Source organism: Rhinolophus sinicus, chromosome 5 (genome assembly GCF_057876585.1).
Source record: "Rhinolophus sinicus isolate RSI-liver-muscle chromosome 5, RSI-T2T, whole genome shotgun sequence".
Taxonomy (NCBI): domain Eukaryota; kingdom Metazoa; phylum Chordata; class Mammalia; order Chiroptera; family Rhinolophidae; genus Rhinolophus; species Rhinolophus sinicus.
This window is the reverse complement of record NC_142505.1, coordinates 36,850,766-36,870,670: the sequence shown is the minus strand read 5'-3', so window position 1 is coordinate 36,870,670 and position 19,905 is coordinate 36,850,766. Positions and strand designations below refer to the sequence as shown.

General features: G+C 38.2%; 1 protein-coding gene across 3 annotated transcripts in view; it reads right to left on the bottom strand.

The window, feature by feature from the left end:
* The window catches only part of ARMC8 (armadillo repeat containing 8), a 92,307-nt gene that overhangs the window by 29,206 nt on the left and 43,196 nt on the right, over positions 1-19,905 (bottom strand). For all 3 annotated transcript variants that reach the window (XM_019747775.3, XM_019747786.3, XM_074312897.2), the window contains 2 exons: positions 17,877-18,077; positions 15,008-15,103 (listed from right to left, as the gene is read on the bottom strand). In XM_019747775.3, coding sequence (XP_019603334.1) covers positions 15,008-15,103; positions 17,877-18,077 — 297 coding nt within the window. The remainder of the gene's footprint in view (positions 1-15,007; positions 15,104-17,876; positions 18,078-19,905) is intronic.

Below are 19,905 nucleotides of genomic sequence, written 5' to 3'. Positions count from 1 at the left end.
TGAAACTATCACGGAACAGGTTGCTGCCAGAGTGAGAGTCTAGACACTATGGTCCACACTCAGCCCGCATGAAATGGCATCTGTGGGTTTCCGACGTCGCCACCTGTGGCTACTTTATTACTAAGCAAATTGAAACTCAGTTAAATATTTAGAAAAGTAACCCTTGGCAGTTTTCCCTGTAGCACCAAGTCCTGCTAAATGGAATCACCACAATCATGAAGCTTTTTTATAAAATTTAAAAACAACAGTCTATAATTTTGTCATTAAGCAACGTATAGTAAAAAAATAAATGTGTGTGGAAGAAAGTAAGTTCAACTTGTGTGGGTCTATGGGAAAAATAGCATATTAGAAAAAAATGTTAATGCAATCTCAACACAAGTATTAACAAAAACAGCTAAATGGTTTGAGTACTTTCTATGAGCCAGGTGTTGCGCTAATAATAAGCCTGTTACATTATCTAATTTAACACTTTTGTAAATTTCATCATGCTTGTTCCCATCAGATTAGGAACCTGAGCATTTAAAGAACACAGGGCTTGCCTGGGATCACAGAGCTGATCCTGAAACCCAGGCATCTGACCCGAGTCCTTACACTTCGCCATCTTGTAACATGGCTCTGGTTAGAGAAGTGGTCTCGTGCTCCTCAGGTCGTCCCCAGTACGGCCATGTGTTAATGGGGCCCATTGCTCCCATGGGAACAGCACCTGGGGAGCTTTAACAAAAAATCTCAGGCCCATTAACTCAGATTCTCTGGGATGGGGCTCAGGCACCTATATTATTTTTTTTTAAGCTCCTTGGGTAGAATCCAATGTGCAGCCAAGGCCGAGGAGCACCCACATAGACTAAAATGAAGAGTTAGAAGGCTGACCTCAGAACAGGAAGGGGTAGGAAATCGCAGGATGTTCAAGCCAAACGGGAAGAGAAAAAACAGAGTTGAAATGAACAGTAGTGGAGAGAAGAATAACAACTATTAAGAACAGGGAACCACCCTGTGGCTGTAGGATAGTAATGGTCATTTTTACACAGTGATTTCCAGCTTCCAAAGTGGCTGGGGTCTACTTTGGAAGCTGGAAATCACGTATCGATCTACTTTTCAACGCACACCAACGTAATCTCCCCCTTACCTTTATGCACCCCCACCCTTCCTCGGTCACTTCTACCCCCTGAACTCCCCCCTTTCTCACTGTCGGCCTCCTCTTTTTGACCCTCACATACCTTTCTCCCTGACCTGGGTGCCCTGCTCTGATACCCACTATGTAGACAGATGCCCTTTTTCACTGTCCTCCCACCACTCATTCCTGCTTCATTCACGTCGCAAACTGCTGATATTCCAGGAGAACAGCCACCAAACCTGGCTTTCAGTGTGTGCTACCCCACTGCTGCTCGCCCAGGCTTGCACACACCTGCAGGAGATGCCTGTATTCCCTGGGTGTTTACTTCACATTTCAAAGTATTCCTACCTCCCTCACGCCCTCAGTTCCTTGTATCCACCTCATTTTTGTACGGACATTGCTTTCTTTGTGGGACACAAGTTGCCTCAACTTCTTTCTTCTCATTAAAATGTCTCCATATTTTTTTCTCCACTCGTTACACTGAAATTGGGTACTTCAAACTCAAGCCTTAGCACTTTGATCAGAAATGACCTCCCCACACTTTTCTTGCATTTTTACTCTGCCCCATCCTCCACTCCCACCCCTACTTAAAAGACATAAATGCCCTAATTTCAGCCTCTTTAAGTTACAGTCCTCTCTCTCCTGCCCTTCCTTAAATGTGTCCCGCGGCTCTATTCATCTTTCACCCTACACATATGACAATGCTGTGGCTTGGTATGGTGACTTCCTGGAATTTTAATCTATAATTCTTTCCTAGAGTTCGTTTCTGACCTCTAGCTCTGTATTCCCAACTGCCTGCTACACACAATCTGATGTGTGGTGGAACTTCTACTCATGTTCTATACTGAGTTTCTCTTCTCTCTAAACCTGCACTTTCTCTGTCTCCTTCCCTCTCTCCTGCCCTTGCTCCCTCCCAATGGTGTTCTTCTCCGTCACCCAGACACTAAAGTTGTGTTAATCCTGACTCCACATCTCTTCCTAAATTCCCAATCAAATGACTTTGCACTATACCTTATATTAATTCCATCATCATTTTCACTCCAACAAACTAGTTAGGACCTGATTACTATTTCCTTGGGGTGATGGTGTTTTCCAAGTTATCTAATCTGTGCCACAGCAGCTGTCAAAGATTGGTCGGATGACAGCTTACTTCACTCAAGCACTAGTCACTGGTCTTGCAACAGTCAAGGCCAAATCAGGACCTTCAGCATGGAAAGGAAACTAAAACCTGGGGCAAAAGTCTCAGACACTGAATGGCTAGACACTGAAGCCAGAAAGCTCCTTCCTAGTGGCTCAGGAAATTGTTTTTACTGAGGAATGAGAAGTGATAACTTAGGAGAAACAGTTGCCTGTACTGAGTGTAATTACATCACCAGAGAATAAAAAGTGGTGTGTATGGGGAAGGAGGTGCAGGAGCACGATTGTTCTACAAGAACTGGGAAACACTATTAACACGGGCTCCAGGTGCTTAGTTAACCTGGGCACGGGCAAGACATGAAAGAGGCTTCTGGATAATGTGTGCTGGTCACATTCAACCAAATATGTACATGTGCCCAGGGACAGGGCAGGAGTAGCAATTATGGAGCACATACAATGTGCCCTATAATCTTGAGCAACTCACTTTCCCTCTCTGGGCCTTCAGTAAAATGGCAGGTTAGACCAACGATTACTTTACCTCCAATCCTCTGCAATCAGTAGGGAAATAAAAATCGTGATAGTCTGGGCAAGACTGTCATGTTGTTCAGAAGCAACATGGGAAGCAAGGTAGGTTAGAAGAGACTGGAGAGAGTGCAGGTCTCCTTAGACAGGGCATCAAAGTCAGGGAGAAGGCAAGGAAGGGCAAATAGGGCCCAGCTCCTCCCTGCGTGCCTGTTTATTTACTCAGCTAATATCTACATAAATAAATAGTACCCACTGAGTGCTACACATGCTTTCGAAACTTGAAGATACAATGGTGAGGGCGAGGTGCCTGTGCTCCCACCAAACTTCCAGTTTTGAATAAGCAGGTGCAATTAGCTGTTGCATGAATGCTATAGCACTTGATTCTTTGTCAGCAAGAGCACTTTAAGAATGACAGGTGCCGTGGGGCTTAAGGCAGAGTGAAACAAATATCTACAAAACATAGGTAGGAAAAACACCCATTCTCAAGAATGGGAGTTTTACTATCTGTTGGGAAATGGCCACCAATGACCTCACCAAAGAATATTCAGGCTCAGGACAGAGGACAGTGAGGAACTATGTTAGTAGCCAGTCACTGTAATGTTAGAGCAGAGCTTCATGCTTCCAATTTTCTGGGGGGTCTGATGGCTGACGCTTTGGGGCTAGAATACAGCTGTAGGGCGGCTGGCAAACATTTCCCCTGAGTAAGGCTGTAAAACAGTAGGACAAGCTGGAGGAAGCTTTAATTTAGGCACACAGCAACCCTTCTCAGGCCACACGATGTCAAAATATCTGTAGCAGATGCCCTGGATTTGTGACCAAACTTGTTAGGGAGGGACTCCAGCAACCCTGCTAGGGTTCCGGAAAGCAATCCTGCTCAAGTTCCAGAAATTTCAGCTTGGACTACTTGAGTGGTCCACCTTCTCCATCAAGATGTCAGTCTGGGAGGAAGAGGAAGAATATAACGGAAAATAAAAATGTGAACCTAGGGTTCCAATCCAAAAGGACATCCTGGGAGGCCATGTGAATGAGCAGCAGGGTCTTACTGTGGTTTTGCAAGCTTGAGGACATGGAGACCATCTGAGCAGGGATAAAAGGAACATTATAGAGTGTATACACTGACCAAAATGAGGATAAAAATGTGATTACAAGACAGGAAAACGTCTGGAATTGAATCCAGAGAAAATTTTTTCAGGTCAGCAGGGAAGGAGTTGGCAGTGGCTGCCGCCACAGCCCAATGACCCACATGAAGGTCTAACAGAGAACCAGACAGCTTTTCCAATCTGGGCTTGGAAAGCCAAGAGCAATGAAACCTAGTTTCCACGGTGCCTGTCAATGACCCCAGTGCCCTGCTATATGACCTTGACAATGATGGACAGCAAGTCCTAGTGCCTGCAAAGACTCTTAGGTCCTTTCAGGATGTAAGAGCAATGCCAAGTGCAGCTGGGAATTGTTATGCCTCATGAGTCTCGTTGGAGATTTCTCAGCCAGAGCTCAGCAGGTATGCTCTGTGGTACAGATTTTGGGGCCAGAGAGACAGAGAGAGAGACGGGGAGAGGGGGAGAGGGGGAGAGAGAGAAACACTGTCCCTCTGCCTCTGTTACACAGATACTGTGCCCGGCCAGGAGGAGTATTGAGTGCTGGACTGAACCCTTCAGAGTGGAGGAGGCCGTCTCTCTTTCTCTGCTCTTCTAGGTACCTGGACTGTAAATTTAACTCCAGAATTAAATCACATTAAAAAAATGCTGCATCCTAAGCTGAGCAAGTTTTAAGTCAATGGACCAGATGTTCTGCATTTCTCTGGGGAGTCTTTGGTCTTCACGACTACACACTTTTGCTTTTTGTCTTTGCCAGTGCAGCTCTTGCATGGGTACATAGGATCTACAGACGAGAATCAGAAGCCGCTGTCATTGGGACAGGAGATCGCTATGACCTATGGGAGAGAAGTGGAGTCAGCCTAGAGGGTAATGCAGAAAACACAAAACCCAGAAAATCCTAAAGCAGACACTCACTGCTCACAGGGTTAACAAGAAAAAGATGGCTTTGGCTTAGAAGGGAAATCCTCAGGCCTCTACGAGCTCTCGTGGGCCCTTAACTTAGTTGTGACCAAGTCATGCACCATCTTTTTGTCAGAACATATAAAGAACCGAAAGAGTCAGAAACATGGTCTTCAAAAAAATAAACCCAACTATTCTTCCAGCATCATCCAGGAGCAAGCATTTTCCAGGTGCTAGAAACTTCCATTTGGACTTTGAGCTGTGATCAAATCAAGTCAAGCAGAGGATGTGGAAACTGAAATCAGGCAGATTCTTAGTGGTGTCATCAAACTTCTCGTACAATTCAAAGTGGGTGGGCATGGAGTCAAGAGAATTGAATGGCAAAGTGGACCTTCTCTTAACGTCAATTACTTATGCTAATGTACACAATGGCCAGGTAAATACAATTTAATTCCAAATGGGCTTCTGTGAAAGGTTCCCAGAAAGAGGATAACAATTAGGTAGAGGGTAACCATTCAGAACTGGGCAGAAAGAGTGAAGACTTGGAATCAAAATTTGTAAGTCAGAAGAGGCAGCCATGTAAGATCTCAGTGAATAAAATCCAACAAGTCTAGTTAAAGCAGTAGGGATTTATCAGCCAAGGAGGGTGTGGCACGAGGAGGTCTGGAAGGAAAGTAGGTCTGGCAAGTAAAATGGATCTACAGTAGAGACTAAACCTGTGGCGGGTGAGTGGCAATGCTTTAGTCTCGTTAGTGCCAACGCAGATGAGCCCCAGGACACACACTTGCGTCTTCCCTGTGAGGGGCCATGTATTTACGGTCTGGCTCCTCATCTGACTTTTCTTTTTTAAAGGAGATGAGCCCTAAGAACACAGGTCTGACATCAAAATAGTGAAGAGACTGGTTTTGGAAATGAGGCAGAAATCTGGGGAGGAAGACGAGGGGTTATGAGGTAACACGGTAGACACAAGAGTGAGATAAGCATGTACAACCCACTTATGTGGTGACTGAGTAGATTCAGTAGGGGGTTGAGGAGGCATCCATTCCTCAAATGGAAAACCAAACCTTCCCCGGCTCCCCAGGCAGTGATCATACTGACTCTGCTGCAGAATGCTTAACTGAAGGGCATGGTGCCACGCACATCACAGAAACGCTGCAGCACCTTCCATCTACCATTCCTGAGTACATCCTTCTGCCTCTTCCCTTTTATTAAAACAAACAAAACCCGACAGCATATGACCTTCCATGAATCAAGCCAGGGCAGCTGCAGTGCTTGCTCCTAAACAGGTTCCACTGGGAAACCAAATCTCTTACTGAATCTTCTGCATGGCACTGGTGGCAACAGACATAGCGGAAAGAACTAAACTACTATGCTTGTTCATTTGGTTGAACAATGTGAAAATCTGAAGGAGTCTTAGAAATAAACTCATCCAACTTCTTTAGCTAATCAATGAGGTCATGGAAGTTCCGTAAGACTCAATCACTGGTCCAGGTTCTCTAGGCACACTGGGGCAGAGCTGGGGCTCCCCTGGGTTTTCTTACTTCCACTGTGAGGTCCTTTCTACTCGCCGTGCTATAAGGATGAGACTTTTGCTTAGCCTTAATAACTAAATGGAGATCTGACTTTGAAAACTGGGAAAGAAGAGAAGAACTTTAAAACTTTATCAGAGCTAGGGAACTACAGACTATGTATACTGACATGCTAGGCCAATAAAGGTTAGTATACCATAAGCCCCAAGAGAGGTCATCATTAATAAACTGAACCGACAAGAAAAAGATACTTTTCACAAGGCCTCCAAGAGAGCAAAGGACAAATCAATGATTCAGCTTGGGTTGTGGGTACAAATGCCAAGGGTCGGAGAGGATGGAAGCCAACGACAAAAAAGATAAATCAAGAAAACACTGTGGAGAAACCACAACAGTGAGTTCTGCTGACTTTTCAATTTAATTCCCCAATGCTCTCCATTCTAGAATCAGGATCTAGCTTGTGCAGATACTGCCTAAACAGAACTAACATCCTACTGTTTTCAGGCCACAAACCCCATCTGTTCTGGATGAGAACTGCAGACCTTCCCAATCACAGCCTACTCTACGTAGTATCTTTGCCACTGCTCCAGTGTAAGATTTTCTGACATTTTCCTTATTTATTTTTTAAATAAAGGATAGTTTTTACCACAGGCTCTTTTTATTATAAGATATACAGCTTCTCTTAGAACAGATCACTGATCAATATATTATATTCTAAAGTTTCAATAAACATTTTACAAAGTATTTCTTCCTTTCTCTCACTCTTCCATTACTATCAACTCCCACATTCATATCAACTTTCTCTAATTCCACAATCTTGGGAGGCAGGGGCTAAGGGAAATAGTGTATCTCCTCTCAACCATAGAAGTGAAAAAAAAAAAAAAAAAAAAAAACCCTCATAAGAGTTGATCTGCAGGGCTTCCTTTTGGTCCTTTCTCTTGATGGCACTGCACTAAATTAACATCTAATTTCTTCTGGGCCTAAGCCTGGGAGCAGTTTCATCAGTGCTATTTTGTAATTTCTACATTGGAACCTGTCTGTCTTTTTAATAGCTGGGAAACTCACTTACATTAAATGTGTAGAAGAAACACTCAAAGTTCTAAACTTTGCTACTCTATGGGGAAACGTGGGAGCTCTCTCTCGGCCTGACTTTTCCTTCGCCTAAAACCAAAAATATAAACACACTGTGTCAGAAATACAGTGTCAGAAATACTTATAATGTCTAAAAATATCTAAAAATAGTTCCTCTATCAAAAAATATTTTTCTACATGTAATAGTTCAATTTTTAAAGTTCAATCATTAGTTTAATGGCAGAATAGAACTTGAATAGCTTAGCACAGAAATAAAACCATCATAAATTACTATTCAATAACAAAACTAGAAACCTCCCCTCCATTCTTACTGTTTCCCACAGATCTGAATGGCACACTGTGCTAAGAATTGTGATACAACGTCCCTGCTGTCCCCTACTCCTCTCTATATAGAGCCATACACACAACAGTCTTAATTATCCTACAGGTTGGCTGGCTGAATTTTCACATCCAGACATACACAATTTACTCAATAAATACAAGCTACTATATGCCGGGTATTGCTTGTCTAGAGCTTACATTCTAGTTACGAACATTTTAGCTTGACAAGGAAGTGGTAACTATTAAGAGAAGTTCCAAGGATTCAAAAATGTTGCCTCAAGTTTAAATCTATTCCATACGAAAGCTGTCTACAAAACAGAATGCTGAAATAGCACCCCTATGACATCATTAATTCTGGATGCCTTCTTTCTAGAACATTAATTAACAATGTAATCACATCTAGACAGTTCCCATAGAAATACGTATTCAATTGATAGAGAAGGAACACATATTCTGTTGGTCAAAATTTCTGAAACAACTGATTTTAGTATTTTGGAAGGAGAAAGTGAGAATACTTTCAAATAAACTTCTTTATAGGAGATGGACTCTTTCAGACTCATTCACAATAGGCTATTTTAATTATAGTCCTATCTTAATCATAGCTGGGTGTATCAATCATGACAAAACGGGCTTTCAGTGTAGATGAGGCCCTGGAGTTACTACATAGCAATTTAGTGTCTCATCTCCTTAGCTACTTTAAATTGTAAACTCCCACAAGTTACACACCAGTCTTCTGCTTCATTCTTGGGCACATAGGAGGAGGTATATCATAAATGCCAGATGAATAAGTGGATATAATTAAAGCATCTCATTACTCACTTTGTACCAAAAACTATGTGAGAGGAGACACAATTTTTCTGCATCTGATGTTTTGCAATCAGCTAGGAAAATAACCAACCTGTACTTCATACTTTAAAAAAAGAACAGGAATTGTAATTCAATGGTTCATGCAACTACAATACCACAATAAATATTGTAATACTCAATTTTATGTCTCCATTTAATGAAACTCTGAAATAGAAATTACTGGATTTCATAAATACCTCTATTATGTATATAGCATTATCACTCCCAGGTGTGCTTCTTTCAGTATGCAGAAGGCCAGGGTCTCAAAACTGTGGGCAAGTGGCAAACCCTGGTCCTGTCACGGTTAACTCTTTAAAAATACTTACCATCATGAATGAATGTTGCAGAGTTCATTTAAAATTCTTTGGTAGATAAGCTTTAAGAAGATAACTAACAATTTTACCACAGATTAAGTCAAGGAATTCTCAATTCTGAATGAATTTGTTGTTATTCAGTAGCAGAGCCAAGTCCTGCAGGGTGCTACTTCTGTGGTACCGTCGAAAAACTTCAAATGTTCGAGGTGTTTGTTTCAACATGCAAGCTAAGGCTTAGAAATAATTCCTTGCATCTGCCTGATTTCATGGCAGAGACCAATACAGAGTTTCGACACCGCGCCTTTTAAATGACCATTCAGAATTATTAAACTTGGCAAAATATTTAAAAATATAAATTCATGGAATAATTATACTGTTACCCAGGAGAACAACTAGTAATGAAATCAAGCTATAACAAATGATAAAAATGTTCAAACAGAAATGCTTAGTAAATTTCTGAGACAGCAGAAAGATATTAAGAAATACTAACCTAAATTTACAAATACACTTTAAAATCCCGTAACTTCAAAAATACAGAAGAATTTACATTTGTTCAAAATTTGAACATACATATTTGGGATTTGGTTTCATATGAATGAATGACAACCCTTTAGAGAAATGATATCTACGGCAACCATGAACAATAATACTTAGAGAACTAAAGTCAGAATTTGGCTTCCTTACTTTTCCTACCTATGATTTTAACCAATTATTGATTTTACTGTATATTCTACTTAATTTTCTTAAAACCCACATTTTATTTTGGTGCTTTGAAAGGCATGCTATAGCAACAAAAAGTTTTTAAAACCAGAATTTTAAATATATTTAAAAATATTATAAAAGTAAGAATACATTTTGTCATTAATAAGAAATAAACTAAAGAGCTTATGCTTCTGAAGTATAAATATTCTTACTATAAAAAATAAATAACAGAACTGGAAATTTATAAAGCTGCTATCTTCATTGCAAACCTTTTTGATTTATGCCCCAATGTTGTTCAGCTTTTCTGATACACTTAAAAATATATATTTATTTTTAATCTTCCAATGAAGTCATTTAAGAGATTCTAACAAATGCTTCCATTTATTGAGCACCAATAGGCACCATTCTAAATATTTTAAATACATTGTATCTTATCCTCACAATGCCCCTACAGATATAACTTCCTTTGCTAAGAAAAAGAAGGTAGAAGACAAATCCTCATTTTTCTTTGCCTATACGTCTCAAAATATTTGTTCAGTTTAAAAAGAAAAAAACATCCCACCCTTGACCACCTTCTTCACGTGTCATGTAAAACCATTATGATTGGATGATTTTTCCCCCAAGGAACAAATATTTAACATGTTTTCAATTTTTGAAAATAAAAAAGGCATTTAGAAAAATTAAAAATGACCAAAAAATAAATTATTGATTTTCAAAATGATTTGAGGATAGCACCACTGATATATCACCATGTCCATTTTAATGGTCTCCAAGCAATTCCTTCAGCCCCTGGCAAATTCTTCCTGGCCCTTCCTTACTTTTCTCGGGCTTTCTGAGGCTTCATTATAAATGCTGTGTTTTAAGAGCATGTTTATTGCTCGTTATTTCATCGCACAGCTTGTCCCACTCCCTTCACCCATCAGACAATGTTTATACAATGTAGGTAGTTCAATCAGTCTATGTAGAATTGAATTAAACTACTGACCTTAAAAATCTGACATTCATTAATTGGGAAGACAATAATGTATATAGATGTATATCACTTTACAGAATAAGTTGATTCCTGAGAGTGAGGATAACTTCTACAAACCAAATCCTACTTTTATGCCTAGAAAAAAAATTGGTCCAGATTCACATTTGTAAATGTACATTTTTTTAAAATCTCACCTCTAGAAAGGAAAAAAAAAAACCACTATGAAATAATGGTAAAAATAATTTAAAAATTAAACAAGTACCATACCATAAAACATGTTCTCTTTGATATCAAACTGAGTAGAAGTTTGGGATTATCTGCCTCTTGAAAAATGGGAATTTCCTGCAATTTCTTTATGCTAAGTATAGTGAAACCCCTTGCCTATGATCAGATATGTATTTCCTCTCTTCACACACCTGTTGAATTGCTAGTAAAGTTATGAAAGTTCTTAATGCAGGGAGGCCCACATATAATTCAATTAAGGGTGCTAATAATGCAATTTTGCATTATTCATTTGGTTCATTTGTCCATTCATTCATTTTTTTCATTTGTCCATTCATTCATTTTTTTCATTCATTCTTTCTTCAAATATTTATTAAGTGCCAACTATGTACCAGGCAGTCGTCGATGCTGGGAATACAGTGACGAACAAACATAAAAAAAAAATATCTGCCCTCATGGAGCTTACATTCTAGTTCCTCAAAAGGAATCTCTGGCTAAAATATAAGTACTCAAAATCCAAAAGGAAAGCTTTCTGAAAGGCTCCATTAGTCAGATACCTCAAAGGAGCAAAGGCTACAATAAGTACTACATTTAACGTTTCTAATGTTTTATTTTTATCAAAAGTAAAAATAACATCCTGTTAAGTTTATTAATTTCCTGGAATTTTAATTTATATTTACTATTTCTAATTGTCCTCCATTTATACTTTCTATTTCTAATAAATTCTACTAGTTCCTTGAAGAAAGTAAAAGAGAGACAATCCTTTTAAATTTCCAACCTAATTTATGATAAACAGGTACCAATCAAGTGATGGTCTTGGTAAGAGCAATTCTTTGATATAAAAGAATCAGCCTCACAATTATAGGATTACTTGCCACGGCTGACTCTGCAGGACTTAACCACTGACTGGGGTTATAACTGGAAATGCCAGTACCTGAGAGAATGTTAGGTATCGTAACTTCTTTCTTTTTCACTGTCCCATTAACCAATCTTATGCTTCTTAGTCAGCATTAATATATGGTGAAGCTATCATTAGAAACTAGACTTTCCCCCTGGCAGAGATTAGAGTTAATTTTTACCTGGCATTGCTGTGAGTGCAGTTACTGCTAATGTGCTCTGGACCCTTCTTCCACTGAGCTCTCAATTCCTGCCTCTGCCCTTGCTTTCCCTAACCAGAATTCTTGAATTATTCTAAGTTAAATATGGCCAAGCTACATCTGTTGTCAAGCTCAGTGGTACCTTCATCTTTTCTTGGGTTTCTTCTCCCTCTTCATGTCACAGTAATGTTTTCCACTCTCACCTGCAGAACTCTTTCTACCCTCCTTCACTCTCTGACAGAATACCACAGGAAATCAGGAAATTTGTAAGTATGCCACAGAGTGATAAAGAATGCAAAGCTAGGAATTAGGCTAAAGAAAGATCCGGGCACACTGAAGGAAATGTCACTTTGTATATTATTTCTACATTTTCATTTCTGTATTTATTCAATATTTATTGAGTGTTTCTTAGGTTCCAATGACTATTATATAGTTGGTTTCTTTTTATGGGAACACACCGACACTGCTCCAGAGCAGGAATGGTATTATCTCTGACCTATAGGTCCTACTTAGTCTTCAGCTAAATTTTGTCTGGCACAGAGAGAAGGTATCAAGAAATGAAATCACGGTAGGCCTTTAGCAGCCTTTAGAAGCAGTAAGACACAGACAGAATTCTATGAAGGGAGAAGGCATGTGTCTTTCTCCCTTACAGCTAAGTCTACCTCTCACTGGCTCTACCTCTTTGCTCTAGTTTTCTTTTCTTCATTCTGCCTCATTTCCTTAACTGACCATAACAGGGCAATGGGATATATGTTACTTCCTGTATTTATTGAATTACATTCCCATTTTCAACTTAAAAGGCAGACCAACTGAACATTACATATTTTTATCCTGAAATAAAACGCTTTTTTTTTTTTTTCTTTCTTTTTGGGGTCCTTTCTTTGAGGGGGTGGGTAGGTCTACAGTCCTCAAAATTTGTTTCAAAGATTCTCCTTTTGTTAACTCAGTAAATGGAAATTCAATCTTAGCAAGCATAAATATTGCATTAAAAAAATAAAACAATAATAAACATTGTACTTCAAGAATAGACACAAAAAAGAAATATAATCAAAGTTCTTAAGGCATAAGTGTTAAAGATAAATATTTCATAGAGAAGTAAATAAAAATCTATCCAAATAATTATTTCAACAAAAAGTGGAATAGAAATAAATGCATTCAAAGGAAAAAGGTTGGCATTTATCATTTTTTTATACACTGAAAATAAGGATTCTCCACTCCTAAGAACCATTTTCATGTAGATTTTATCACAAAATGACTTATATTTTCCATTTTACAATTTCTCTCTTCAGTTGTTGCTATGAACTATAAATTATTCAAACACTTAATTTCCCAGAAATTAAATATCTTCCTAAAAACTCTGAATAATCCCCATTACATAAGAATGTCACAATATCTTTTCTTCACCACACAAAAAAACTATAATAATTATAACTTATTCTTTATTTGTCATCTTTCTACAGAAATTATCAGGATTTAGCCTTACGAGGAAATTATACACATTAATGAACACAAGTTTTAATAGACTACTGATTATCAGACTGTTATGATGCAAGTATTTCTACAACACGATATCACAAATTAAGTCATTAATTCCAAAACATAGTTTATTAACAAAAAAGTACAAAGAAGTACAAATGGACATCCTATTTCCCCCAATTATGGTCCATCTATCTATCTCCCTTTCAGTTCATGGCACGGCCTTCTTGAGCTAGAAGAGTGGGTAAAATACTTCTTCTCTTTCTAACAGGCCCTAGTAACTAACTAAAAACAAATCATTATGTATTTAAGTTATACAGTCCATGTCAATTTTTAAAAAATGTTTTATCTATATGAATTGCCATAAAAGCCTCTTCCCTTGCAATACACCATGTATCTAAACTGAATGAAACATATCAGAATCAACATCCAAAAATCATGTTGAGACACAGGGACTATCATATTACTAGTACGTTTGCCTTTTAGTAACAGTTTACATATGAAAGCTTAGGGGTATCAAGAAGGATTTTCATAGATATTTACTAAAAACACTTCAAGTCAAAAACATCTTGTTAACTAAACTGAGGTACATGGAAAACATTCAGTTTAGTTGTGTATTTTTGCACTGATTGTAAATCAAAGCTGCTCACATATCTAATCTTACTATTAATTTCAATTTTCTTCAAGAATAGTTCCTTTTCAATTTATTTCAATAAACCTATGTTTATTCCATACTTCTCTCTCTACAAGCCCATAGTACTTCTCTGAATCATGGTAAATTCCCAGTATTTTGTGATTCCTTTCCCAGGGCTTCTTCAAATACCAATATCGATAGAGAGACTTAGTAAATTGCCATGTTCAGTAAACAATGCCCAATTTGTTCTTTCTGCATTGGTTCATCAAGACAGAACAGGTGGAATTACTTTACTGATGGTTCCTAAAAGCCATGCGTAAAATTTATTAGATTATATATTTTTTTGAGTGGTAAGCTCCAGTCTTTCGGTTTGAGGAGGAAGCCAGGTCAGAGCTTACCACTATACTTTGCTTCCTGCTTAAAACTATTCTCATAAAAAATATGAGTTCAGTGTTGGACTAGGCTGTAATAACATAAGGTGCTATACCAGTGATACATTTTTTGGGACCTGGAAATTCAGATGACCACTCACTAAACATAAAAATCATCATTCCACAAAGATTTTATTCACATCAAACTTGCACAGTAGCAAAAAAATCAAACATAACTAAGCCACATATCAAAGAACAATATACAATATTTAAATTTCTCAATGGCATTGGAAAGTATTTCCATAAATAACATTTACAATTCTAGTGTTAGGTCTTTCAAGGTGTCAGAAGCTTCACAGTGCTAGAATTGATTTTTATCAGAACACATGCAAAAATGTGCAACATAATAATCCATATTAATGACACAAAAAAAAAAGCACACCAGTTATTTGTCATTCCAGCACGGCCATGCCACTCTATGTTCTAAAAACAAACAAACGACCCCCCAAATCCGGGTCCCATTCATTCTTCAATTATGCCTTTAGTCACTCTGCTTTATTATATTCAAACAGTCACTGTTAGTGCTCTTCACCACGACTTTCAGGTTGACGTCACTCCCTGCCTGCTGGCTGTCAGGACTGGGGGACGCCCCTCTCCCAGACTCACCTTCTTCCGGATGTCTTCATCATTTGCTCCGAGAGAGGCATAGAGCTTGAATGCAGCCTGGCGGAGTTCATGAGCATGTTTTAAGTCATGATCAAGCTATGGGAGGGAAAAAAGGTATGTTACAACTCAATCCACAAATTACATTTTCAATAAAACTAATCGAGTAGAGTTTGAGAAAAGAAATGTTTAACAACTATTAACATATTAACACGTTGCGTACGGATCACGAGAATCTTCACGAGGGATTTAAACCCCGCCGTACGCAACGTGTTAATGCGCTCTCATTGAATTCCTGATTATTTTGGGGTTCTGATCACATATGACTGAGACCTGGCTGTGTTTGTGTCAGCATGGTCTAGAATACAGGCAGTCGGCTTCTGTCTAAAAGTAAACCCCACGACACTTGACACTGCTATAAGAAAAACCTTTGTGAACCTTTGACACCTAAAAATTCAGTGTTCCTAGAGAGTGGCCTTAGTGGCACTGATGCCTGCTTGCACCAGCTCTTTGCAATGCTCTCCTCAAAAACAAAGCACACTCAGCCCCAGAATACAGCTGACAACTGGAGCGCTGCTGCAAGAACGTCTTTAGCAGGCTTTCCCAAACATTAAGAGTAGTGCTAGCCTAATCTCAGCATTTAAAAAGCTTTTAGAAACAGGGAACACTCTATGAAAATCCTTAATGAACAATGTACATGGTAATCATTACTATGTATCTATTACAATTATCTGAGATTTACGTTTGAGGGCTTTTTTTGATAAATCTATTAAAATTATTTACTGGTATGAAATAATTAATGCTATCTTTCCATATGCATAACCAGCTTTCTAAGTTATCAATTTCCCATACACCTGGTTTGACCAAATTACCATAACAATAAAATAGAAGCGTCTTCTCAGTACACTTTCAAAGAGGGATTACAAACCAGTAAATATACAAGGCATATCAATAACGTAAATAATTTTATAATTAAGAGATATAACTTCCAAAATATTACTACTTTTTCCAAATGAGTTGCCTTGGAAAGGCTCACCCTTATGCAATGATGGACGTGTTGTTTAGAACATTCTGAGACCCTCTTTTGAAACTTCCTACAGAGTTAAGTGGCCTATTAGCTACAAAACCCTGACAATAACATATCTTTATGAACTAAGAGAGTTTTAATTGTCACTGATTGTGATGTGTAAAGATGGGGAAATCCAGCTGGGTAACATCATTTAGTGTAACAAAAATAACAACAAAAACTGAAACTCATTTGGGGTGGTTCTGAAGGCAATCCTTAAGAGTAGTTCCAAAAATGTTTTGATCAAAGCAGGTGCTGGTGGACTACGGGAGGAATCTCCCAATATATAATGAGGAACACTCATTTTGACATGTAAGTTCTAAAATACTTATTCTTAAAGTTTTAATTACATTCTAGTCATCACATATATTAGAATACTGAGCTGGACCACAAAAATCACACATTTATTAACATGTAAGAATATTCAAGCTTGGCATTAGGAGATCATTTAAAAAATTATTACTCTAGTTTAATACTTTGATGAAAATAAAATGGAAAAAGTCTTAACAGAAGGGATAATCTTCTACATACTATTAAATAATTTGCAGATGCATAGGAGAGAAGTTCTTCTACGCTCCCTCACTCTCATGTCCATCAGAGTGTTCTGTTTGCCTTGCTGGGATGGTTCACTACGGGTACTCAGGAGGCTATAGATAAGACTTGCTCATGTATCTTTGAACCAGTGACATACTGTGTCAGTGAGAGAAGTAGCCAGAGGGAAAATAAACAAGGCAGCTGGTTCAACATAACCCATCACGTCTACTGGAAAAACGATCCTACCTTCAGTAGGAAGAGCAGGCTCATAACCTAAATATGCAGAGGGCAGTATACATTATTAATACAAATATCAGTGGAGGTTATTTTAGACCCTTCCTGAGACAGAGAAAAGACATACCCTTAATAGTTTATTTTATTCTCACTGTTAAATGCCAAATGAACCATTGCCTGCCAGATGAAATTTTTTGGAACTCAGGGGCATGGGAGAGGTCAAGAGAACAGTTTTTAAAAATTTACCACTGGGACCACTAGTATCAAAAATACAGTCACATTCATGAAGCAGTACTGGTTACTGGTTAATTAGGAGGCAATGCTCTCTCTACCATGACCTCCTTAAATAAACTTTCTCTAACAGAATATTTATTTATCTCTTATGCTTAAAGAAATGGATATGACAAACAGGCTGACAAAAACAAAGTCAAAGGAATATCCACCAATTCTAAGGAACTTGTATTTTGAGAAAAAGTTAGCACATTTTGGTCCTTAATGGTCTCAATCTAGAGGTTAAATGGGCTTTAGTTGTCACCAGCAAACCCAAAGCACAGTATAAACTTCAAAAAGGAAAAAGATGGCAAAAGTTAGAAGGTAGCAAAAAAGAAACAGTGGTGGAGAGTGAAATAAAGCCACTCAGTCACTTGTAACAAAAGATCACCCCTTGACCTGAAGAATGAGAATATAGCAACAGAGACAACTCTGAGAACTTGCATAGGATTCGATAACACTGATAAAATGTCAATAACCAGCTTAGAGACCAGACCCCAGTATTTTGGGGTTTTAGTTGGGAATTGGGGATGCAATTTTCTTCTTTCCCGATTATCTCCTGAATAAAAAAGTTCCTAATAAAAAACATGAAACAAATTGGATTCAAACACTCATAAAGCAACATCATCTATGTTACCAAAAGTACAAGATCCCTTTATTTAAAACGGCTTTGAATTATAATCATCACTTGATTCAAGGTTGTGAGCAGTAAGTAAAGCTTTTAAAAACTCCCTCTTTTGAGCTGCTGAAAAGGAAAAGAGAACATACCCTTTTAATATCAGTGATGGCGCTCACTGAGCTGGGATACTTGAAATAATCAGCAAGCATGGCAATGAGGTGGTCGGTAATGCTAGCAATTCTCTGTAGCTCAACATCTGGTTCAATGAGATAGGCGAGTGTCTCAGCTCCTTCCACTCTCTCCTCTAGCAATCTCTCCTTACTGCACATTCGGACCAAACAAGGCAATGTCTGGAAGGCAGTGAAATGAATTATTTGCTTTTTGGTAAAGGCAAAAGCTTGGTGGAGAGCACAAAGAGACTGAATCAACTCAATGGTTTTCACTGGGAGTCACGTTTGTGATCCAATTCTCAATAAAGACTTTTAAAGAATAAAAGGGTTTTTTGGAATGTAAAAATAAAATTCAGTGCCTGTTAATCATTTATGCCAACACACTAAACTAATCAAAGCACATTAATACAAACTCTCATTAGGTTTCTGTGATCGTGAAGACTGAAGCATGAGTTATTCTGCAACCTTACGAAAGTCATTTAAGAATCCCTAATAAATCATGTCTGATGTTTCTGCCCCATCTATGTATTTATTTATGTAAAAGATATCCAGTAGTTTAATCAGGAACTATTTTGCCTCAGAAAAAGTATGCTGTTTTTTCCTTAGTGAGTAATATGGCTGGGATGACTTCTATTTTGTTTTGTTTTGTTTGGGGATTAATATGTATAGTTGCAAAAAAAAAAAAAAAATACAGCTTTAAAACTACAGTGACCTTACCATCACGCAAATTCCACCAGTTCTCTTATAATCCAAGTGAAATGCATTAGTCGCAGTTCCTACTCTACGTTTTCCTTAGAACTCCCTGGAAAGGCTGATACCTACTAGTCCAGTTTTATTTCTGAGGTCCTTCAAAAACCTTGGTACTGGTCTTGGTACTTTTTCTACATCAGATTCTCAGTAAAAATACCCTATCTTTTTACTATTTTTAAGGCTGATGAATCCACTTTAAAGGATAATGTGGAAGTAGAAACTGAAATATTAGTTATAGGAAGACTTCCTTAATTGCCAGTCAACTGTGCTCTGCTCTTTTCTGAGTTCCTGTTACATCTTTACCCCCAAGTTTAGCACTTTATTGTTCACTATTGACTTCCGGCTCATTCGGGCTTTACCATACAAACATCGGCTTCCAAGAGGAAAGCCTCATTCTTATTTTCCCATGAACAGTTACTAACATTTATCAATTCCGTAAGTTCATGGATTATTGAATTTAATGCTCACAACTACTACACGAAGAAGACACTATTAACTCAGGTTACCAATAAGGAAGAAAAGGAGGGGTAGAGCAGTTAAGTAAATGAACTGAGATCACTTGCTTCACAGATGCCCTTAGCACTCTCTGCAGTGTTGCTGACTTAGGGGGCTCTCAGATCTCATTAAATTAATTGACTTTCTTCACCAAAGACTAAAGCAAACATTGGTCTTCTTTAACCGTGGGTTCATTTTGAACACTGATAATGAGAAACCTCACATTCATAAAATGACACACAATTTATTTATACCGGTTTTGTTCTTTATAGCTAATGAGACGTTTAATGTATTTACTATATTGTTATTCTCACTGTAAACCTGTGGAATAGATGAGCAGGAATTATTGCTTCCATTTTCATAATTAGGAGTCTGACACATCAAAAAAATCAGAGGTGTGCCCAAGGTTACCAAGTGGTGGGAGTGCTAAAAGCAGAGTTTAGGTCTTAGGACTTTTAGGGTTAGTCTCTTATCTGGGTTTTGCTGAGTCCTAGTTGATTTGGATATACCACAATGATGAGGGTTGCTTTCATGTGTGATTTACTTATTCTTTCTCATTGTGCCGTGTGATTATATGCCATGAGGGTGATAAAAAGTCTTTATCTGCAGAGCTAGTGAACTGCTTGCCCATAGACCTGTGTTACAAACTTAATGAATACCAAGGACTAAAATATATTTTCTATTTCACCTAAGTTTACATATTCCTACAATTGTACATACTCTCAATTACTATAAAAATGAAAAAGGTATGACAAGCAAAGAG